Source organism: Lutzomyia longipalpis, chromosome 2, assembly GCF_024334085.1.
Source record: "Lutzomyia longipalpis isolate SR_M1_2022 chromosome 2, ASM2433408v1".
Lineage (NCBI taxonomy): Eukaryota > Metazoa > Arthropoda > Insecta > Diptera > Psychodidae > Lutzomyia > Lutzomyia longipalpis.
The window spans coordinates 32,458,414-32,484,124 of NC_074708.1; the positions used below are offsets into that span (position 1 = coordinate 32,458,414).

At 36.0% G+C, this 25,711-nt stretch overlaps 1 protein-coding gene across 2 annotated transcripts in view; it reads left to right on the plus strand.

Annotated features, from left to right (window-relative positions):
* The window catches only part of LOC129790334 (uncharacterized), a 163,411-nt gene that overhangs the window by 127,570 nt on the left and 10,130 nt on the right, over positions 1-25,711 (plus strand). For both annotated transcript variants that reach the window (XM_055827810.1, XM_055827811.1), the window contains exon 4: positions 2,981-3,116. In XM_055827810.1, the coding sequence (XP_055683785.1) occupies positions 2,981-3,116 (136 nt within the window). The remainder of the gene's footprint in view (positions 1-2,980; positions 3,117-25,711) is intronic.

A 25,711-nucleotide genomic window follows, 5' to 3' on the forward strand; every position in this document is an offset into this window, starting at 1 on the left:
ATTTGATTCCCACCTTCTTTCTTCATCTCTTCGCTCCTCCGTGCTCTCATTTATAATGCTTTTTGCCATTTTTCACACAAGGACTCCCACACTTCTTTTCTCTTGTGTTTTTTTTCTCCCCCAAAGTCTCCCTTTTGTGATGAATTCACGCCTTTTTCTGCGAAACAATAAATTTTCTCACCAAACCCCCCTCCAGGCCCCTCAGGAAAGCCATATCGTACCAAATAGCATATCATCCCCAACCCCCAACGCCAATAGCATGGATGGGGGTGTGATGGCAAGACTCCGAGAAGAGGAAGCTATAAGACATTTATAATAAAATAAGGTGAAATGTGTGTAAAGGGAAAAACAACATGGAATTTATATATATGAATAAAAAAATTGATAGCGCAAACTTTTCCTTCACCTACAATGACGCAAAACTTAGCATTTCATCATGAGAGAATATTTGTTTAATGCTATACTATGAAATCATACAATTTACCGAAAGTTTTGGAGAGTTTTGATTTGAATTTGCTTAAAATTACAAATGAAAACATCCGGGAAATCATTAAAAATACAAAGTGATTTCTTTTTTAAAGACCAAAGGTTAAATGAAAATTTATTTTAATTACAGTGGGACCCCAGTACAACGACCACTTAGATGTACTCTTCACACTCATTATTTTCAATGCACGAGAGTAGTATAACCAAGCGGTCGTTGTACTGGGGTCCCACTGTATTATGTAGGTACATTCACCTTTGAGTTTTTGAGAGAAGAAAATGTTGATTCAAAATTTTCTTTTAGCCCTGATTTCCTGGAATTTTCTCAATAATTATCGGACCTCCATTATTTATTGTTGATTTTAATTGTTTGTTTAATTTATTTGAAGAAAATGTTGTATTCCTTTTGCCGTTTGGTTTTCTCAATGACGCTAAAAAAAATTGTGGATAATCATAATGATGAATTTACTATCCCTTAGAATTTAAATTCTACCTAGAATCACAAGCCAGGCCATTTATCTGAGCTTTTAAGTAATTCTTGAATAAATTAAATTCAAGATCTTGAATTCTTGACTAGTGAATACAGATCAATTTTCAATGTTCCGACAGTAAACCTAAATATTTTCTAACAGAACAATTAAAATACTTTAAAATAGAGATGAGAAAGCCCCAAGAAAAACCCAAAAAATGGGCCTAATTCAGCGACCAAGAAACCCTTGAAATTCGCTTGAAATCTTGAAATTTCAGTACAAAATTCAAAGATTTAAAGGGTTTCTTGGTCGCTGAATTAGGCCCAATGTCTCGATTTGCTCTATAATTTTGCCAAATTTAAAATAAAATGAGAAGTCACCCCCATTCGTTAATTTTTCGCTTTAACCCACGACTTTGAAGTAATGCGATGATTTCGGTAATTAGCATGTCAATTAATTAATCAAAACTTTACAAAACCCTTTTCATAAAACCATCAAATATTGTGAAGGTAAGGTGGCACCTAATGCGCAATAGTAGCAATCGAATACAAGATGAACTTCGATTTTATATAGTCAGATGCTATATATGTATGTATTCCACAAGTTCTCAACCACCCAAAATTGAGTGGAAATAAATTGAAGCCGATATTTTAATGAATTGGGTTGATGGTGCCATTCTGGGGGATTCCCATCGCAATGGGATGAAGTGGAAAATCGATTAAGTAAATTTACTTGTTACTCCTCTCTGTGTGGTAACATCCGCTCGCCATTCCCCCCATGTCACACCCACCCACCGCATACATCATCATCCAACGTCACCCAGAAACCCCATCTCACATCTAACAGCTATCCCGAAATGCGGTGATATATCGCTGTCCGAATTAATAATACCATCATCTTGGCGGTTATAATTTATTAAGGAGAACGACACTGCGAGGTATTAGTCACTATGGGATGTTCCTTCTTGTTGCGTATATAATGTACGTCCTCTAAGAAGACCGACTTTCAAGGGTGATGACACACTTTTAAGGAAACCCCTCGGATGATTTTGTTCGAAGGGAAAATGTACAAAGAAAAGGGATGCCATCGGTTGTTGATGACGGTAATGGTGAAAAATTGGAGGATTCTCTGTATCGCATGTCATTGCAAAAAGAATTAGGGACTGTGTATATGTACGAAAAATTACATGAAACATACAATAAGGATGGAAAGGATAACCCATATCACATCATCTACAACACGTGTTGAATATTGTCTGTCAAATTCTTTTTTTTCACACCCATTGAAAGCCTAAACAATGAAAATTAAATTGATAAAGAATTATTTTTTTATATTAAATGAGAGCTTCGAACATGAATAATGAAAGAAAATACACAGAATATTTCCTTCTGTTAAGTTTTAAATTTATTTTACTCAAAAATCTCAACATTTTACCCTTCAACGCGAAAGCTTCGCAAACTTTTACTTGAAATTCAAAATGTAGAATAAAAATGCTTCTGACATATTGAGTGAAGAGTACATGGAGAATCATCGAAAATTGATTATCAATACAAAAATATAAATTTCCCATTTGTACAAAGCATAAAGCAAACCATCTTCATTCACCGCAAAAGTGCATTATATTCTCTTCAATGCTTTATGACTTCGAGACATGATTCGGTAAATAAAACATCAAATTGAAGACTTATTTTTATTGTTATATAACGTGAATGGAAATTCACAATAGAAAATGTGGATATGAGAGTAAGATTTATGAAAAAAAAGCAATGGAAGAGAAGTTTTGTAGTGAAGGTGTAATTTATTGGAGCACAACTCGTCTGTTGAGTTATTTAAGTACAATTGAGAGGAATTTTATTGAAAGCAATTTTTTTTCAGAGGGAAGGGGGGTGAGTTAAAAAGGCTCAATGTGCTGAATATACTCAAACTGATGAGCTTCAATTCTATTGAATTAAAATATAAATCCATTTGATGATTTGGATCTCAAAAGATTTTGCAAGACTCTGAGGCTCTTTTCATTTTCTTTACAGATTCACAATTCAACGGACTCTGTTGTTGTACTGCAAAATGTAAGCCTGTCGAGTACAGGGAAATATCGCTGTGAGGTTTCCGCCGAAGCACCGTCGTTTCAGACGGTCACAGATCACGGAGATATGATTGTCGTAGGTAAGTCTTTCTCAGAAGTTTTTCTTTAATTCCTTAATGGGTTTAACCTTTGGATATACAGTCGTGACCTCGTGGTAGGACCGTTGTCAAAATGACTTCTCCGCGGTAAAACGGCTTCAGAATGAGGAATTTTGCCTTCGCAGTGGGACAATTAGTATCCTACCTTTCCAATAGTACTAATTGTCCCACTGCGAAGGCAAAATTCTTCATTCTGAAGCCGTTTTACCGCGGAGAAGTCATTTTGACGACGGTCCTACCACGAGGTCACGACTGTATTGCCTAATAAGTCTTATGTAACGAAGGGTCTAAAAGACTTCTCAACAAATTACGGAATATTTGAATGAAACTTATGATCAATATTATGAAAATTTCCTTCATATAAAACTAACTTTAATAATTGCTCTTTATTTTCCTGGAAAACTCTTTCAATATCCATCATTATCTATACCCATTTGTAAATTTATTTATAATATGTACAGAACAAATAACAGGAGTTCGCACATCAAAAGGCTTAAATTAACCCATTCAGCAAATTTATATCGCATATTTGAAGTGGTTGCAAAATTGTGGTGCAGAAAACTTTTAGATTTCCGCATACAATAGCCCCGAGCATTAATAATAATAACAATAATCATGCGGTTGCATATATACACAAAACCCATGTGCAAAGTGAGATTATAGCAGAGGAGCTTTTGCAGTTACCTATACATATTAATAACATAGAGAATTTTCATTATCTGTATTTTTTTTTAATTTTTATTTTCAATTTTGAAAGATTTTCTCACGATCCAAGCTTTTTAATAAAAATGAAATAATATAAAATATGGAAAATCAATTTAAAGAATAATAAATTTGACGTTGATGTCTTATTGGGCACTTTGCTTCTATTTTTAAGCTCATTGTAAAAGCTCTTCTGTTCATTTTCTGAACAAAACTTGTTGAAACTTTCAATGAATTTCAGCACGTAATATTCTGTGAATTTTGGTTATTTCAAGATCTGCTTCAAAACATAATTTTCTATGTTTTTTTTTATCAGTAGGGGAGGGCGGGGCTATTTGTGTCAATTTGGATAAATCCCTATCTGCAGGACTCCCACGGGGCAAGAAATTTTCATCGATAGGTCATTGTCATAGGAAATCTCCTTGCCTACAACTTTGTCTCAGACCGCTTTTCTCTATCTCCACGGGAAATATGAGTTTTCGAGCTTTTCCTTAACCCTTCTTCACTTGACTTTTTTAAGAATCCGTCGACAAATATTGTCACCGGCGGGGGTAATTAAGTCGGTGGAATTTTCCGACATTTCCAAAGATTTTCCACCTGAGAGATTAGTTGTAGCTACTAACCGAACTCCTCTCCTGTTCATCCACGGCAAGGAATTTCACTTTTCTATCCACTAAAACACAGAATTTTGTAATTTTCTCAACCCCTACATTTTGCAACAAAAAGGTTAGAAAACATGTCAATAGTTTGACATTCCATATGATTTACATTGGTGACAATATTAGCTCCACTCGACATGTGTTGATTTGCATAAATGTGCAGAAAAATCATTAAAAGTTAGTGAAAAATACACCTTGGTAACGTTTTCTGCATTGAGCTAGCTCGTGGAAAAGACGGTGAGATTGGAAAATCGCTAAAAGAAAAATGTCGGAAAATGAATTTTTCTCAACACGCAAAACGTATTTTTGGAGGCCTCAAAATTTGTTTATTTTTTTATTCCTAAACTATTCATCGGATAATTTCCAAACTATAGTCAACTATTGAGGGTTTTTCAGGTGCTTCCGATTAATAGATTGGGAGAAATCGCGATTTGAAAATTCCAAACTGTCACAATTAGCCCCGCTCTCCCCTATTGTGAACTTTTTGGCTGTAAAGATTGTGAGCTTTAAAGCTCTTTTCAGATTTAACATTTCTTTTCTAATGTTTGAAAATCATCTTTAGGATATTTAAAAACACCAATAAACACCCTCTCTGGCCACGTAATTCAGATTTTCCCTAAAAAAAATAAATAAAAAAAAACATATTTTAGAAAAACTTTCCACCCACATGAAAAACCATAGTGCGGCCTTGGTCAATTTTGCACGCATGAATTTTCATTATAACTTGCATATTTCAAATCCCCAACTGATGCAGTGTGTCACCCCACCCTCGTATATTAATTTCTGAGTCCCAATAACCCTGAAATATATAATATTAAAGGAGGGGAAAATACCATTGAGTCAATTTGCATAACCAATTTTGGGCGCGTCATTGTTGCTAACAGTGATTTTGTATAGCCAGAGCCCACACACACGTGAACGAAAATGCATCAACGGAGGGATTTGATGAATTATTTGCACTTCGGAAATGAATCCCTTTTGCAATCTACAGCAGCCACGTCATGGGAGACTTTTGGTGGAAATTCTGAAAATGGAATGTTGGCATACGTGTGAGCTATCTGATAGGAAAAGGCACAAAATGTAGATTTTTTTTGTGTGTAAAAAAGCATTTTCCTGAAATGAATATTCCGTGAATATGGACCACTTGAGAGGGTGGATGTTTTTCATCCCCCACACAGGCAGTTGAATCTGAAGAGGGTCACTAAGGGGTCACACGTAGAAACATTCATACGCGAAAGGTATGCAAGAAGTCCTCTAGGGTGGTATTGTTTCATTTTTGAGAGCTTGCAATGGGGGCGCCTGGTACCAGGCGTTTCATGTTGAAACAATAAACGATCCACAGCAGGGAAAACTGCAGGAAAAGCTAAATCTAAAATTCTGGTGCATAACGTTTATGTTATGAAGAGCACTTTAGCTCCGAAAAATATAACAACCGTGTATTTTTAACACTCATACCTTTAATCCTTGAAATACAAGAAAAAACCTCCAAAGTGTTTTTTTGGAAATTCACATGAGAAGGGAAATCGTTTAAGCAAACAAACTCCCATTGTTTTCTCAATATCCTAAATAGCTCAATTCTCCGAGATTACTTCCAACACATTCCAAGGGGTGTAGGCTTACACGAAAATGTGAACTTACAGTGGTCCCCGCCTCCCCCGTGACTACCACACCATCCCCCAAAGTCAACTTCTTCTCCGTGTAATACGGGGAGGATTTTCTTTTATCCACCCACCACTCCAATCTCACCTTTCAATAGTCTCTCATATTTTTTCACTCACCCACTTTCTTTTCACTCCCAGGGACTTTCTTTTTTTTTCGTGGCCTTATAGCTCTCCCCCACATATTATCGCATATTTCATCGTGGCTCCCAACATGGATTCTCCCTTTATTCAATGGAGCTCGCGATTTTTCTTTACTCGGTATGTGGAGAGAAAAAAAGGAAAACCTTACACGTGGATTGGCATAAGAAAGGCAAAACCACGACGCAGGACGAGGTTTTTTGTCAACCGCATGTGAAGGAAAAAAAAAAGCTCCAACAATTATTTCATCTCGTGAGAACGAAACTTGAATTATACTTGGTCTTTCACTCAAATTTTTCGTCTTTTACTTCCACAAAGTTGGCGCGAATGTTTTTGTCCTCTCACATCGGCCCGGTGGTGGGTGTAAGGAATCCCAAGAGGGGTGGAGAGAAGAATGTGTAAGAAGTCGATGGGATGGTGCCAAGAAAAAAAGCCAAAGAGACAAAGGGAGCAAAGCTGGAAAGAAAAAAAACATGACAAGAGAAGACAAAAAGGCTTTTCACGTTATCATAATAGTATGAAGGATAATAGTGACGCGATGGTGGGTGATGATGAAAAGGAGCTTGGTTGGATCTCATACGGCAGTGTACTACTCAGAAAATCTCTCTTTTCTACACGAAAATATAATTGCAAATGGATGTCGTCTTCGTTGAATCTCTTCATAGTTTCCTTCACCATCCTTTTGCCAGTGAGCGCAATGTATATAGGATTTTTCCCACCTCGTGCAACCAAAGGTGTGCTTTCCCGGGAGGAGAAAAATTGAAGGTGGCAGGAGTAATAAATGCAAAAAGTAAAAGATGACTATGACGGTATATAAAGTGTTGGACGTTGTAGGAAAAAAAAACCTAGAGGTTTTCCGCGCTGTTTTGCTATTGTGCCACATTTAGGGGTTTGAGGGAGGGTTAGAAAAAATCCTCAGCAGTGTGATATGGTTGAGAGGAAGTTTTGAGAAAAGTCGACCTAATTTTATTATAATTTTTATTCTTTCTTTCCACCCTTTTGTTCTTCGCTGTAATTTGGCACTAATTGCACAGTTTTCAGTTTCCACAATTTCCCTCCTTCGTCCATAAAGCTTTCAGGATATACTCCCTTTTTTTCTCCCTTAACTCTATCGCCCTTCCCACCCCTCCCAAACTGCTACTGCAAAAAGCAAGACAAAAAGGGTTTATATGGTGCGCTATGGGATGAAAAAAAACGAAAACTGGGTGAAGTAACTAAACTTTGCAGTGTACTCAAAGTCCTTGTACCGGAAATTAATATCAGTACCGATAAAATCGAAATTCCGTAACTTTTGTCTATAAGAAGGAAGTTTGATTACAATTTTGTATAGTCAGATATACTTTGGTAAAAGAGCTATAAATGGTTTAAAGAAAGGACTTTACAAAAATTCTTTAAAATAATTTTTTCTTTTAATTTTGCTGGAAATTGTAGGTAATTAACCAGGATTTTTCAGTTATACGTTTGGTAATCTTACTTTGTTAATTTTCAATGCAGTAAATTTTATTTTCACAAAAATTTAAAATATTTGCTTAAAGAAAGAGTTTTAGAACTTCTTGTGCAAGACTTCAAGAATTTTTGTTTAGAACTGATCTTTTTAGGCAATTTTGAAGTGAAATTCAGGAAAATTTCAAAGCATTTGTGAATAAATTTAGATAAAAAATTTGTTTTTAATGAAAATGATTTAGATCTGTAGAAAGCTTCAAACAGAGCTTCTAAGCTTTTAATTTAGATTAGTATCACTTATTTAAATCAATCAAACACTTAAATAAACTAATAAACACATCAAAGCTTTCTCTCAGAATCAATCATCTATATAGCTCTCACGTTTCATTAAATAAAAGTCTTTTGCAAAAAAAAAGAAGGAAAAACATCAAAAAAATTCCAAAGAACTTTTGCTTAAACTGCAAAATAATCCTCGAATGGCATTACCACAATTCATTTTAACTTCTTCTGTTTATGCAAATCAAAGAGGAACAAAAATGAAAGACTATCTCACAAAAGCACCGCAAAATATCTCTCCGTGCTTCCGTAGAAAATTGTTGAGACTTTGAAAATATCAAGGATATAGCGGCAGCGCAAAAAATGTAAATGGGCAAAAAAAACATCTTCAAGGGAACTCTCGAATAAATGAATTATGTACTCCCTGTGAATGAGAACAAAAAAAAAGCTTTTGCAGCTCGAGCGAAAAATCCGGAATAATTTCTCTGTCTTCTGTTTTGCTTCTCACATTTATTTGTATCCCTCATCTTATTTTGCGGGAATCCATGTTTTATTATTGTATTAAATACAAAACAACAAAATAAGGGAAGAATGGAATTTTTTTCGTTGGGTATTTTAGCCATTTTTTCCACATTTGAATTAATTTTCGTTATATATTTGAATCTCGATAATTTTTGGCTAATAAGCAAATTTTAGCTTTGGGGTGAGCTTTTCCGCCATTTTGGAAGCTTTAGCGGAAACATATGGCCTCCGTGATTGCCTAAATACATATATGGGCTACCCGTATCCCTGAGAAAAAGGTGTTGAACATAATTATACTTGACAGAAGCACACCGCATTGCCTCACGTAGAAGAGGGAGAGAAAATACAATTCACTCATCATCATTGTCATCATGCTTCAAGAATCAATAATTTAATTTGTGTACAGAGAGTCGATGATTGAATTAATTTTACTTGTATGAGGGCTAATATTATAGGGCAATCTCAACGCGTGTTGGGAATTTCTTCATCGAAGCACCTCACTAAACTCTCAAACCTTAACAAACCAATTTCTTCAGACCTTTTCAGCAAAACCACCCACCATGTGATGCCTCTTCAACCTTCCACATTCCCACCACCCATATTTCTGCCCCTAATATTGATGTACTGCAAACAACGAAGAAATTGTACGGACAAATAAATTAGAATGAAAAGACAAGAATGAGTTTATTCTTGTCTATTCCGCTACATTCCTTTCGTTCGCCATGATCTAATTCGCCGATACATCAACGTCAATTGCAAGTGATTTCACCTTGCCAACAGTCAAACAGACATTGTGTACCCGCCCCCATCTATTGGAATATACATACATATAAGTATTGAGGCCAAGCGGATATTGAGAGTAAAAAAGCCCCGCATATGTGCAATATGCAACAGCAAAATGCATATTGTAGAGGAAGAATAATGGCAAATTCAATGGAATTTGTACGATTGAGAGGAGAAAAGAACTTCCAAACCATTTTTGCTTCTTCCATGTATGGAATTCTTTCGTGAATGATATTGCTGATGGTAAATAATTTGTAGATGAAGTGCATGCAACTCTGAATGCACTTGCTCTCAATAGAAAATATCCTATATGGCCTTATTTGATATTCCTTAAACACCGCAAAAGACCTTCGTTGTAGGAAGACTGTTTTAGGGTATATATGAGGCTGAGCTTTTACAAAATAGCTTTCTTTCATTATTTAGCTCCTAGCTTTAGGAAGATTAAGTTCAAACCTTTATCCTGAAATTTAAAAAAAAAATGCAATATATAAAATTGCAACTTTAAAATCGTTTCTTCGAAAGCTATTGAAGACATTGAAGATTACAAGAACGTTTCAAAATATCTTTTTGTGTTTTTTTTTTTGCAATTCCTTTCGAAGCAATTTTCTCTTTATTTTTCTCAACTCCATCATGGAAAATAGCCCTTGAGTAGAAGTTCCTTTGGTAACTTGGAGCTTTAGTCTCATAAACACAACCCCGTAATCCAATCTTAATGTACTGACACCTCCTTCCCCAATGTACAAAGGAGCAAAGTTTTCTTTCTAAATTCCTCCTTTCGAGTGAAATCCCAGCAAGCAACAAAAAGGTGATCCCACACCTTTTGCCCTGTTCATCTTGAATGTTATGCAGTGCTCCGTGTCACATAAATCGATACATGATACTCCATTGAGTCAAAATTGTTGTACACTGTTCGAGTCAAAGTTGAACAACTAATTAAAGAGATACTATGACTGAAATGAGATTCCACCATGATGGGAATGGATAGATGCGGGGGCTACTGGGGGAGGGTGAGAGTCGATTGTAGGCTTTCTCTTCTCATTGAAATTATAAACATAACCGAGGAAAATATTTTCGTTCGAGGGTGAAAATGTTCATTAGCAACCTTTAAGGTTTACTTAAGCACTTTTACTCATCTCCACGTATTCTGTATCACATTTCCATTGCTAATTTAATGGATATTAAATAACTAGTATGCGGTTGATGAATCGTGTACGTCTATCATTTCGTAATGTTCTTTTGTATACCATATACATATGTATATACCTATAAGAGCGTATATTGTGAGGGATTAGTGTCTTCTTCAAAGTCATACTACTTAGAAGGAGTTTGTTAGGTGAGAGCATTCAAAGGAGCACGGATAATTTTACAGTGTAAAGTATTCGGTGGTAGAATAATGGTTAATTTTCATTCAATCTAGAGTGGAATTTAGAAGATTTTGACCTCAAATTTCAGGTGAATTAATGTTCTGAAACTTTACAAACTTAATCACTTTTCTTATTTGTGATTTGTATACTTTAAAGGACCTCAAAAGTTCTCTTATTTCGTAAGAATTAGAGCAATGAAAGGGTGAAATTCACCACTAAGTCTACTTTAGTCTATTTTTCCAAAGCGAGGCTAAATGCATTTTTTTTAATGATTTTTAATAATTTCAATGCGCGAAAATGATCAAAATAAGCGTCAGACTGTCTTTGCTTAAAGAACTTCATAAAAATCATCTAAAAATACCTGCAGCCCTAATTCAGCCTGACCTGATCTATCATCATCACTATGGGCTTGTTTCACGACGCGCAACAACTAGGGCTATATGCTGACCTGATCTAAAAACCTTTAAACTTGACATTAAAAAACTTAAACCTAGCATATAGTTTTAGGCCTAACTTTAAAAACTTAGGTTCAGATTAAAAAAACTTAGGCCTAGCTCTTGAAAGCTTAGACCTAGCCTAAAAAAAACATAGGCCCAGTTTTGAAAACTTAAAAAACTTAGGTTTAACCTTAAAAATTTAAAAAATAGTTTAAAAGGCTTAGGCTTAACTCAATCAAATTTATACCTCACTTAATAAACTGTAATCTAGCTAACCTAAAAACTTAGGTATAGCATAAAAAACTTAGTCTGACTTAGTGATTAACAATCGTAGCGATTCAATCTGACACAACTTTGGAGTTTTGTAAAATAATTTTCTCCAAAAGTAAGTTTTAATTTTGGCAATCTTTGTGCATTTTGGGTGAATATCAGTACCTAGTCAAGAGTAGGAATTCGATACATTCTAGCCTATAAGAATAGCTGATTAAAAATTAAAAGAGTTCTTTGTAACACTGCACCCATAACACATAACTAAATTTTGAAAGGAAAATTGCATTTTAAGTTTATGTACATTCTTTCCTCTAAGGAAAACATACAATGTACTCTCTCATATTGATCCAGGATTATTTAATAAACTTTCTTTGATGGAATAAAGGCAATCTTGTGTCTGTGATGCGATGTAACGCCCGTCGGAGGCATCTCATGAATTTTCGAAAATGTCGGAAAGAATCCTCCAAAATAGGAGGCATAAAGAATTCTCCCACATTGTTTGCATCATTCAGAAAGCTTTGGGGTTGGTTGTTTATTGCTCACTGTATATTCATTCTTCTGAGGCAAAGTAATTCCCTTCTGCAGCAGAAAAGTATGTAGTGTGGGTGGTTTTCCGTTTGAGGGAATTATTTTTATTTGCTGATGAGAAGACTCCTTTGGTCCCTCTCAAGTAGGATCTCTGGTGCTTCCGCATGGAAAGGAAGATAGTGCGGGGGAAGAAAAAGAAAATTCCCAATGCTGTCGCTGTTGCTTGTCTTTGGGGCACGATGCTGATCTCAATTATATTCACACGCTGTCATGGAAGGAAAGGGTATATTGGCACCCAAAACTACAATACGGCATCCTTCCTTTTGGCATCAGCTGCGTCTTCTACTGTTATTCTTCACAGAAGCAACCATGGAGTTTACCAACGTGGCGAATAACAAATGCCAGATGGCCACTTTCCCACCACTACCAAACCCCCTTCTCCCAAATGGCACCATCTTATGCGAAGCACTCGAAGAGGGAAATAGCTCCCCTTGTGAGAGTTGCTTCCGTACATTTTATTGCACCACAAATAGTATTTAGATATAAATTCCGGACGCGTGTGTGTGACTATTATTGTGTGGTTTAGAGAGACAAATAAATGATAAGGACTCAACGTTGGGTGCAATTACCCAAGCACAGGAGTTTTCTTGATGGATTTAGGCAAGTAGAAGGAAATCTACCAATATATTCTCAACAATTCCACCCATCCGCATGACGACAGGCATCCTCACAAGGCAAACTTAACAAGAAATAGTTTTCTCCAATAAACCAACCATGTCCAAGAAGACGAAGGCGAATGATAAACAGACAGCCAATTAAGTAACAAATTCCACAGAAGATGAATCAATTTGCAATCTTTTGTTCGGCACACAATACATAACTTTTCATACATACATGCATATGTAATGTACATACATATATTCTTTTGAATAAGAATCTTCCTGTGTTTACCTTCTTCGGGGAAAATTGAAGCTATAAGAGGGAAGTGTCCAGTGTAAACAAGGCTCCATTGTCCCATCCATTTGTGAATGCATTTATCAGAACTATGACATTTCATGCCGACAATCAGAATATATATTCACCAATTAGATAAATAATTCCCAAATGGAATTATTCAGTACCTTCAGTAAATGATGCAACCGCCAATTGAATTTGTGAGCAAAGCTTGAGCAAGATATCCTGGAAATTGTTTCCTCAGAATATGGTTCAAAATGATCATAGATCAGGGGTAATACATTCAGATTAAAGTGATACAGGAATTTGAAATAGAGGGTGGGCGGATGGTCTTAATCTAACATTTTATAGTTGGCTTTACTTGTGGTTTATATGGGGATTAAAATATATTAAGAGATGGTCCAGAATTATTGAAACTTGTGGACTTTCAGCTGTGATTTTTTCTACAATTTTACATGGTTTTAAGACAATTTTGAAACCACAAACTTTATTTTTTAGTTGAGAATGTTGAGCACTTTTTATTTTTTTTTTTAGTATTCCCGTCAAATATCCAAATAGTTATAAAATTTGTAATTTTTTTTATTTGATCCATTATTTGTAATAGGGATCAGGAACTAGAAGCATTCTACGAAAAGTAGGTACTTAACTGAAGCTTTTTGTTTGGAGAAATATCTACAATTTGATTCTGAAAGAAAAGCTTATTATTTCCTATTATTTTGTATTAAAAAATTCACCCCATGATGGCAAATAATGGCAAGAAAGCCCTAATGAAGCAATGTCGAAAGGATCTCAATTTCCTTAATATCCTCACATGTTTTTTTTTGTTTTGACAAATTGCACGTAAAGCTTAGTGCGGGAGGACGCAGAGAATTCCCAAGGTGTGCCAGATTTCTGATAAGTAGCCCTTCGTGGTCAAGTTCCTCATGGGAGAGATTCAATTAAACGACCCTTCGCACCCGCCTCCGGGGGTAGTGGGATGACACCCCAACCCCATCTCTGGAATGCCACTCATTCATCTCTAAGCAGCCTCCCAGGCGGTGGGGACTCCTCGGGGGAGGCATCAACTCTTCTGCCAATAATGGAGCAATACAGCACACGTCCATCGTGGGGCTCTTAGTATTCTGATGGCGTTCGTAACACCAACATGTCAGACGATGTGTGTCGGTGCTCAAATGTGTTAACAGGCGTAGTTTGTATGTCACCCAGGACTTACATACAATGTGTATTTGTACCTTATTATTCTCCCACACTCGCCCCTCACGGATAGAATCATCATCCCATCCCCCGGGGTAACACCCACCACACAACCCCCTGAGAGAGGACTTATGGTGCTAAAAGTTAGCACACACACACCCCCTTCGCTTCATCATCGATCCATTGCCGCACTGTTCGAAGGCAGCCACCCGGAATAATGGAGATGGATTACAAGATGAGGAGCATTTTTGAGAATATAGGTACACCTTGCGTACGATACTGAACGGAGTTAGCTGTGTTTCTTTCAGACACAGCTTTTGTGTACCGAGCAAAATCGAAAGTCGTCAGATCGGGCTCAAACTTGGGATGAGCACGAATTAGAGTCCCCACATTCCAAAAAACGTATGCGCCAAAAAATTTTTTTTTCCGGCCGGCCGTCCGTCCGGCCGTCCGTAGTACAACGTTAAATTGCAAGAGAACGGTAATAGATAGAGACTTGCGGTAAACGGCAAAGTTTAAATATCGACTGGAAGACATCCGATTATGATGTCAAATTTTACCCCCCACCCCCCCGTCCGCCATTTTGGATAACCTCAAAATTTTGTTTTCGCTATATCTCAGCCCCTGTAATAGCTAAAAATCTGAAATTTTTATATGTTGTAGGGGCCATCAAGACCTTTCCAACGATACCTCATTTTCGAAAATCGGTCAAGCCGTTTAGTCAATATGGCCGCCACAATTTTTCATCGAAAATCGACCATAACTCGAAAACGGCTTGACCGATTTCGATCAACCCGGGATCAAATTAAAGATCTCAACAAACCCTACAACTCTCTAGAACATCGAAAGTTTCAAAAGTGACCGCTAGGGGGCCAAAAATCAAAAACAAAATTTTCGATGAGTTTTCGATGAATATCTCGAAAACGCCATTATCGATTTGCTTCATTTTTTGATATGTTATAGCTGACTATATTATCTAGCTCCATGCCAAAAATGAAGAAAATCTATGTCGCCGTTCTCGAGATATAGCCTTCCAAAGTTAGCATGTCATATCTCGGGTTCTACAAGTCCGATTTCGATCAACTCAAGCGCAAATGAAAGGTTTCGTGAAACCTTACAAATGTGTAGAACATTGCAACTTCGAGAAATGACCGCGAGAGGCGCTAATATCAAAAACAAAGTTTTCGAAAATTTCGAACTCCAATATTTCGAAAATTCCATTATCGATTTACTTCATCTATATAATAAAGAAAGGCCTGTTTGTTGGTAATCGTCGTTCCGACTTTTCTATACAAATCCACACCGTTTATCCGATCGCGATGAAATTTGGTACAGAGGCTCCTTATAACAGGCGGTTTCAGATGGCCGTATTCATTTTCCCCCCAAAGCCCCCCTTCAGGTAGCCCCCATAGAGATTTCATGTAGTTTTTGCAAATTTTTGAATTTCGCGCCTAAAGTATTGTATGAAATTGATTTCTTCTCTTTGCAAATTTTTTCTTTTTCGTTCGATGAGAGCTTCCCATCTATATAATAAAGAAAGGCCTGTTTGTTGGTAATCGTCGTTCCGACTTTTCTATACAAATCCACACCGTTTGTCCGATCGCGATGAAATTTGGTACAGAGGCCCCTTATAACAGGCGGTTTCAGATGGCCGTATTCATTTTCCCCCCAAAGCCCCCCTTCAGGTAGCCCCCATAGAGATTTCATGCAGTTTTTGCAAATTTTTGAATTTGGCGCCTAAAGTGTTGTATGAAAATGATTTCTTCTCTTTCCAAAATTTTTCTCCGGGATTTATAAGTGGCCTCAATCAAACCATCACAATTTTTATCTTCTAAAATTTGCGCGAAGCGCAACAAATCCCCGCGAAGCGGGGCGAGGTAAATTGGAGCGAAGCGACAATTTACCTCGTATTTTAATATGTTATAGTTGAGGTTAAGACCTTTCCAACGATAGCTCAAACTCGAAAATCTATGGAGCCGTTCCCGAGATATGGCGTTTCAAAGATTTCTTAGGGTATGACTTTTCAACTTTTCCCGACTTTGCGCGTATTTAAATTAATTCGCGTTCTAGTTTGCTCTCACAAAATTGGTACACTGAAAGAAACACAGCTCTCGTAAGCTTGGTCAGCTTACCAGTACATTTTCATTTGAAATCCCCCAACGAAATGGCATTCAATGTGTGTGACATCCAGCTGAATTCTGACTTTTGCACCAAAAATTCTCACGCTCTGTCTCACTTTGTAAAAATTCTCACGAGGAAATGGGAAAGAATTTAAAGCTTTTTCTCAACATTTTTATGAATAAAAAATATCTCTTACTTTAGTAGATATTTTTAGTAGATTAAAGGCCAAAATCTCTGAAAATATCCACATTTTGGATATTTTAAAAAACGGATTTTCGGTCTTATTCTCGGATAATTAGATTTTATTCCCGGCCAACGTTTCGGACTGTTTGAGTCCTTCCTCAGGGCCTACAACAATATAAAAGATGATTAAGACTCAAAACGACCTACATGACATTATTTTCTTACAAGTAATAGACAAAATTAACCACGTCAAGAAATAACAAAAAATTCACTACATCCACAACACAATCCTCCTTATCTTGTCTCATTGGTGGCCAATCTGTACTGCGCGCGCATCTCCCTCTTGCATCCCATCAGAGCGCTCCATCTCCCGCTGAGCTCTCCCCATCATTCTCTCTCCTTCTCTCACTCTCACTCTCCTTTCCTCATCCAGTCTCATACTCTGTATGATGGCCGCATACACAGTGCCCAGTTTGGATGTGTCGCTCTGCAGATTGATTGCTCTCTCCCTGTTTGTTTGAATGTAGATCATCTCCAAAATGAGAAGTTTGTGATGTTGTGCTTCTCTATCCGAGAATAAGACCGAAAATCCGTTTTTTAAAATATCCAATTCATCACCCACGGTCGCCCCTCTACAGATATCCACATTTTTCACACAATATTGAAAAATTTAGTAAAGAATTGTTGAATAAGAATTGAATTTACATGAAAAACCCAACTTATTTTTCTTTTTACTAAAGCTCTCCTTCATTTTTATTCTTTTTTTCTTATTTTATTTATTTATTTTATTACGGGTTCCATCCGTTTAGATGATTTCCCCGTCTTTTTTTTCTGTCAACAATTTTTCTCAGGGTGTAGAAAGGATTCCTTCAGGACATTATTATGTTACCTCATTACCCCAATTTGAAGGCAGCAAGAAACATTGGCACGTCACACAATTATAATTTCAAGCTCGAGACGAAAGCTTCACTTTGGGAGCTTTTGATGCTATATATCACACTGAATTGTTGAAAAGATTAGATTTTTTTCTGAATTTATGGGATGTCAAACTAAAAATAGATAATACATTGATCACCCTTGCCTTGTATCCAATACAAAATCATAAGAGGATTTATCGTAATAGGGGAGACTGGGGCAAAGGATGACAATGATATCAGGATAAATTTTAAATGATTTTCAAGATGTAGAAAATCTAAAAAATCGTTTTTTTTTCTAGTTCAAAATTTCTAAAATGTAAAGAAAGCGATATTTTTTACAAAATAACTTGAAAAGAATTTATAAATTTCAATCTAAATTCAGAAAATTCAATATTTTAGTTTAAAACTGCAAAGATTCATGGAAGTTTAATGAAAGAGCTTTCCCTCAAAAGCTTATAATATGTAATGCAAGGCTAGATTTCGATTGAAAAGCTCTAGAATTGTATTTCTCTGAGAGCGTAAAGTAAATTGAAATTCTATTTAGAACTTTTTATCCTTTCAAGGGAAGATGGAATAGAATAGAAATATTTTTTTATTCTCTTTGCATACTGGTGCTTAGGGTAAAAGCAAGAAGAACGAATTTTACTCCAGATCGCCTTATTCCAAAAAAAATATGAAAGCTTCTTATATCAATATATAATGATGGAAATATCGTATAAGAGAATTATTTACTGCACTCTGGTTTTGTATTTCAACATTTCATACACCTCTTGAATGTTTTTTAACCTTCATCTGAATTTCCACGTGTTATGTGAATGTACGTTCCTACCTTATAGGGGCATAAGTGGATTTTTGGGGGGTGGAAATCGAAGTCAAAAATCATGAATGAAATGTGGGTTATGCCTGAAAAAAGGGGCGCAAAAAGTGGATTTAAGTGTTGTATACTGCAAGCATAAAAGGAGCAATGATGTGAAATATGTGTTATAAGGGGTTGCGGGAGAAAAATTCCCGAAGGCTTCCATCATTTTGTACTTGAAGGCGGCGCGGACGAATCAAGGCTAAAAAAAAAGCTTCCCAGTCTGAGCTTTCCTAATATGACGTGGAGGGAGGGAGAGAGAGAGATAGGCAAGAAGGAAAAAAAAGGGGCGTCTTGCAAGTACCACATTATATTTTTTCACACGGCAAGAGCTTTTTCTTCTTCATCTGTTTTCCATACTCAAACATGGGGAGCAAATATTATATTACTTCTGAGGAGGCAAAAGAATTATTATATGGCAAAAGAGGAGGAAATAAATATCCGACAGGAGAGAATTTGAGGGCGGAGAAAAGGTTAAAAATGTGTTATAAAAGAAATTTTCATAAATTTCAGCTTCCTTACAGGTTTTTTTTTGTTTATCGGGGAAAAATAAAAGAAAATGTATATGTGGAAGTACAAGGCCATTTATCTGCCTAAATGGAATATAAAGGGAATATTCACATTTCTGTTCCACTCACATATCTGCTCTTTCATGTTATATTCTCATGCAGAAAAATTCTTCGTGGTAGCAGGAAAGGGGTTTTGGTGTATGGGATTGAAAAGGGTGTGGGTGGATGGAGCAATTCATGATATGGCAGCATATGCCATGCAAAATTTACATGCTTTCAAAAAGGCATTGTGATAAAGTTGAAGTGGAATGAAAATTCTTCTCAAAATGCTGTAAATATTCTGGATGCTTTTTGGAAATCGATGAGAGGCTCATTCAAATCGAATAAATTCTTTTCAAAATGAATAAATTCCTCTTCAAATGAATGAGTTCCATTTACGAAATGGAAAATCCTTTCAAGAACTATTTAATGTTTTCAAAAATATACTCCAAGCATTAGGAAAATTCAAAAAAAAATGATAAAGGAGCAACGATAAAATGCAGAAATTATAATCAAAGTACATTAAGTTCATTGATAAATTAAACAGCGTGAATGGCGGACGTCCACTGTCAAAGGTGTCAGACTCAGCTTTAAGCCACAAATATTTTCAAAGTTCCACTCCTGTTGATTGTTATGGAACATCGCAATAACATTTAAGAATTCTTCTACTATACTCATCTCTGGCAATTCAGGTCAAAGTCACTCCTTGAGCTTTTCAACCCCTCGTGTTGGAGTTATTATCCAGAGAGGGTAGCATCTGATCGTGAGATTTTCGCAACTTCTCATTCGATAAATTTTCACCTGGGTATATATCAATTGAGTCAATCAATAAATTGCCACCCCAACATAATGGCACAAGTTCCCCCGCACAAACGGCTTGAGATTCATTCACTTTTCGTACTTGCCGACAGCAGTTGTGAAAAATTTGGTAACTTCTCCCACGGAAAAACAATCAGAAAAATGCCAAAGTTTGTTATTAAGCTTTTGAGGGGAAAGCTCTTTCATTAAATTTCTAAGAATTTTCGCATATTTAAACAAAAAATTAAAATTTTTGTTAGAATGTTAGATTTTTTTTTCTTTTTGCATTCTAAAAATTGCAATTTATTGATTTTTCAAAATTATTTTACGTTCACTCTGGCTAGAATTCATGAACATTTCATTATTACTTGACACTGACGTTTCTTCTTCTTTTCAATTGACGTTTTTCTAATTTTTGACGTTACTTTTAATATTTGACATTTCTTTTGTTTTTTTTTTTTAATTTGTTTAAAAATTACTTTTTAGTTTGTATTTCAATTTGAATTAATTTCGTTTGACATCTACAGAAGAAAAGAAGCTTTCTGAACTTTTAGGGGTTGTTTAGACACTCAAAAATTTTACCTAACTGAGCCTCTGTTAAAAAGCTTCAAATATTCCGTCATAGGGTTACTTATTTGAGCTCTAAGTAACTTTAAAATAAAATTCTCCAAAGTTCACCCTACCTAACGTCTTTCCATTGACATTTTCTCGACCTCTACTGTATGATGGTGTACACATTTTCTTAACACACATCTTCCCCTTAAAGTTTAAGCTACAGAAGCGAAGCAACCGCGTAGCATAAATTTGTACCCGAAGAAAATTGCTATCAATATCTGAAATGGCCGGAAACAAATACATATAATCCATACGATTTACCAATTGCGAGTAGAGGAGAAGGGAAAGAAATATGGTCAGAGAATCCTCCTTTTCGCCACATGAATTGTGTAAGAAGCTCCATAAGGGAGGTGGAAAATAAAAATTCTTGATCTCATCTCTCCTCATGGCAAATCTCCTACACAAACTGTGTGTATGGGCAAGCAATGATAATAAATAATAACCAGGTGATAACCAATGTGTGAGAGTTAAATATTTATGCCGTGTAATGGCAAAGGAGGGTATTCTTACGGATCGAGAGATGGGTGAGGGTGGATGGGGGGAGGAGGAGGTAAAAGGGGCTTCGGATATATGGAAGAGTTATTGCGGTTTCCGCCCAAAATGTATGACGAACATGGAAGGTTTCTTCTATACCACGGGTGGGTGGATATAATCACTTAGGCCATAAAGCTGTGAGCCGATTTATTGACTCTCTGACCTACTCCACAAAATGCATGAAAAACCCCTTCTGCAGGTCCCTGTGGAATTTCTCCACTCCCCTTTCTCCGCTATATAGTCAAAAATATACTATGTACTTATATCCCGTGACATCGAAAAGCTCCGTGTGTATGAAAAAAAAAACTTTTTTCAGCCCATCGGCATTTTTATTGCGATTTGGCATCAATTTGGGGTAGAAGCGAAAATATTCGATATTCATATTTTTGTGGAACACCCCATTTGATTTGCAACTCTATTAATGCCACTTTTTATCAGAATCACATTGAATTTATTGCCATTCCACTACGACAAATTCAATTTCACATTTGACAGAATTTTATTGTTTGGTCAGTTATATGTTATGTGCTATAATAGCACAACAAGTGCACGTGGGTACCTTATATTCTGCTGTGACTAGATAGACGCGCGGGGAGGGGAGAGGGACATACATATTATGATACGTATACGAAGCATAAAGTGAATTTTGCTTGGGAAAGCAAAATGGTACACCCCCACATATATAGTGTTTTCCTTTTTCCTACAATGTTAGATCTTTTGGCTTTAGCCCTCAATAAAAGCATTCGAGAGCACCCCAACACAATATTTGTTCACACTGCAGTGCTTTTGCTTCTGTGTATGGTATAAAGTTTATATTGTGAAAATTTCAGCATTTTTACCGAAAAGTAGAAAACGGAAATACAGGGTGTTTCACTTTAAATGCAAAAAGAAAACATAATTCATTGAAGTCTGTGTAGTTTTGGCTAATTTATTCTATCTATAGGGGAGAATTGGGTAAAGCAGATTATTGGGAGCTTTAGAAAAGTTCTGAGAAATTGTTTTTCTGTTAGAAATTTTCTCTATTTTTTGCGTATTTTCTAGGTTAATTGTTCATTTTGAGAAAAGAGGAAGAATTACTTTAAGAAAGATCTTTCATATTGCAAGAATCAACTAAGGAGATGATTCATTTTTCATTTCCACATGTTTCCGAATAAAATAAAATTTTTCACCCGACTCAACATAAAATTTTCCCACAACGTCCTACCATTTTAAAGATTTCTAATTTTTCTGCGCACATATAAAATTTTTGAAGCTCCCCACAAGCTACCAAATGGGCTACCGAGCTACCAAAACAATGAAATCATACACAAACAATGCGGCTAATAAACAAACTCCCTTTTCGGACATCCCTTTGTAACATCAATCGCACAAAATCTTGCACAAAATATTTTTCTCCATACACATTTTTTGTGTCTCTTTTTATGTATCACACACACACCGTGGGTTCTAGATAAAGAGAATTGAATGTATGTCAATGGGAAAAATATGTAGCGAACAAAAAAAACGAGGAAGAGAACATGAAACCCGCCTGTGGAAACATTTAACTCAATGACCACAAAACATTTGCGACCTGGAAAATGTGAAAAGAGATAACAGAAAAGAGCAAAAAGGAAATCCTTTCGTTGGGGGTTTAATTTCTGCAAAAAAAAACCTTTCATATCGAATATATTGTTTTGAATTTTTGTAACAAAAGCGAGGAAACGAAGTGGAAAATCATATTGAGATTCTGAAATCATTGGAATTTTTTTTTCGGTATGAAATGAATGTCAAAAGTGAATGAAAATATATTCCATAGAGGACGAATGTGGGAGAAAAAAATTTGTTTAATTAGATAGAGGTTTTTCAGGGGGAAAGTATGAACAAAAAAAAGTTCAAAAATTAAGCTTTTTTCTGAATTAATATAAAAATCAGAGAAAAAAGATTTTTTCACAAAAATCAAACGAATTATTAATACTTCAAGGAAAAATGTGTAAAGAATTTTTCAATCGCTAAATTCTCGTACAAACCATCAAAATGAATTAATTTTTGAATGCTTTAATTTTTTTATAAATAAAAAGCTAATTCAGAGCAACCTCACCCCACTCTCTCCTAATTTCCTTCTCAAAGAACTTTAATGAAATTCCTCAAAAGTTCCAAGATATGTTGAAGAAAAACAGCTGACTTGAGCGTGAAAAATAGTCTTCCTCCACATAATACAGTTTTATTGCATCTCATTATAAAGTTCTGGTGAGAAAAGGAGAAAAGTTCATTTTGCAGTAGTGCTGAGAAACATTTAAGGATTTTCTCTTCGTCTTTTCTCTAAAACATTCCCCCTCAAAAACTCAGGGGGTGTGTATCTTTGTATGTTATACTCTCATCCCTTTTTAGGGGGTGTTCCCCCTTTTTGGCTTGCATAATCACGAAAGTGGGTAATTTGTCAAAATGCTACACCGACTGAATACAAAAAAAATCCCTAAAAAAATTTTTAAATCCCAGGGAGGGTCTGTAACATGCAGAACAACACGCCGATTTCGAGCCCCATCATATTGAGGGGTTGTGAACCATCAGTGCGGTGATTTAGGGATGAGAATCTATATATAGATAGGTAAAAGGGGGAATTGGAGAGTGTTTTCGGTAATCGAAATGGCAGAGTCACGTCGAGAATGAGCAACCAAACCGCAATTCATATTCTTCAACCCACCCACATATTCCCATCTCACTTGTTTTCTCCCATCATTTTTGCTTTCTTACAATCCATCCAATCGCTTCTTGCAATTTTTTTTTCTTCTTGGCTCTACGTTCAAGATTTATGCTTATCGTACACCCACCTCTCCCATTCTGTCGTGATTGTTTACACTTATGAGGGAAAAATATTGCCCATTTTCACCACGAGACATCTCCCATCGAAAGGATCAAGGTGTGGGATTTTAGAAAGGGGTGAATGCACCCTGATTTTTCTTTCATTTTCCTTTCTGTGAAATTAATTAATATTAAAGCTTCAAAAAACAATTTGTTTTTATGGCACTTTTATGATTTTAATTTGTTATTTTTAGAGATTGAACAGGTATTGAACTTAAAGCACCATTTGTTTTAAGAAAAATCGCCGATGGTGGTATCAAAGTTACACTAATCGATAGGAAATGTTAACTTGAGCAACATATCCAAATTTGAGCTTTCTAGGTGCTCTGGAAGTGAAGATATTGAGAAATGAAAAAAATAAAAATGGCCGCTAGTAAGTCTAAGTCGATCATCTTATTGAGAATGATATTCTATGCAACATATCCAAATTTCAGTTCTCTAGCTGTTCTGAAAGCGAAAATATCACAAAAAATCGATTTTAAGCATTTTTTGACACTTTTCAAGATGACCGCCAAGCTCTTTCACCACCTCTGACTCAAAACATGTGTTTTAATGGGTTATTAATCGATTTGGTAACGAAAAATTTAACCAAACACAACAAAATATGAGGCTGAAAAACGCCATTTTGAAAAAAAAGATGGCGGCCATTTTGAAAATACGCCAGGACAATTACCTTTTGTCTCCTGAAAACAAATCTACCATGGGATTTCCTGTATCTCAAACACAAGAAAAGATATTCCAAAAAAAAGTTTTGCGCCTATTTTTGAACACAGAGTACATTTTTGTGCAAATATTTGTCGATTTTCCCAGCGAATTCCAGTGGAAAATGATAAGTTTCTTCGGTAATTTACGCTTATTCTGTCCAGATTGATTCAACAAAAAATGATTTATTCCATATAGAAACGAATAAACTCCTTCAGATCCTTTTTAACAGAATTTTAAAGGAAATGAAAATACTTAAAATTATTTTAAAAAATATAGGGGAGGGCGGGGCTAATAAAGTCACTTAAGGGTTTAGAAAAAGCCTAAAATATCATATTTCCTAGCTAGATAGAACAAAATGATCTGAGAAAGAGTTGTAGGGCAGTAAATTTCCTAAAGAAATGAGGTAAACATTTCGCTCTATGCATTTGGGAAATATGATATTTTGAGCTTTTTCTAAACCCTTGAGTGACTTTTTTAACCCCGCTCTCCCCTATTTAAAATATATTTTAAAGCTTTATCACTTCTTTATCACTGTAAAGGGCTATTTTCAGACAGATTCGGTTTAACTCTCCATAACATGGCTTAGCATAAGTGCAGAAACTATGGGAAAGCCAAATGTTCCTGTTAGCTTGGCAGGAGCGTTAAATTACAAAATAGACAAAATATTTGCCACCAGATTAAATCAATAAATACGTCATTAATTCAATTCTCCATCAGCATCTCACGCTTCCTCATTCATTGTCACCATCCATGAGCAAACAGAAGCACCATTAAGTGGAATATTTGGTAAAGCGGCAATACTTGGGGAGGTATATTTGTAGGTATCAACTATCAATTCACATGACACATCCAGGTTCTTCCGTATGCCATGTGAGGTTTACGTAACTAATGAGATGCGCGCAAGATTATTCCATTTGCGGGGGGGCGGGAGATTGTTTGGGCGGAGAGGGCGCCCAATGTGAGAACTCCTTGGGTTTGCCTGACAAACCACATCCAAATACACTCGTAATGCATTATGAATATTAAAGAGGAATTGTGTGTACATTCATAGATGTCATGAACCAAATCCCGAAGATTCCATCAGCCACCGACAGATTACCTGCGGTGAGATGTGAAGAGGAATTCGCGTGCTTTTAATGGAATGCTAATTGACAGAATTTTCGCACTTGCCGAACTTCAAATGGATGGATGGATGTGGAAATTCCTGGGCCTGGGAACACGTGTTTGGATTCCCACTTGAATTATCATTTAAATAAGCTCCCACAGAGTACTGGAATATCTTCCACGTTCTCAGGGGTTCTTCAGCTGAAATGTTCGAGCTTTTGGGGGTAGCCACCACTAGTATAATGTATTGGGATGTATACGCACTGAAATATCTCAAATATTTCCATGCAGCATTCCATTTTCTTTGGAGATTCACGTGGGAGGATTAGTGGAGGAAATCAGTTCAAGGGGCATGTCTCGTCAATTTATGTTTGATAAAAAATATACCTACCTATTTTTATTGAAAATCTTAAAGATTTTTTTTATG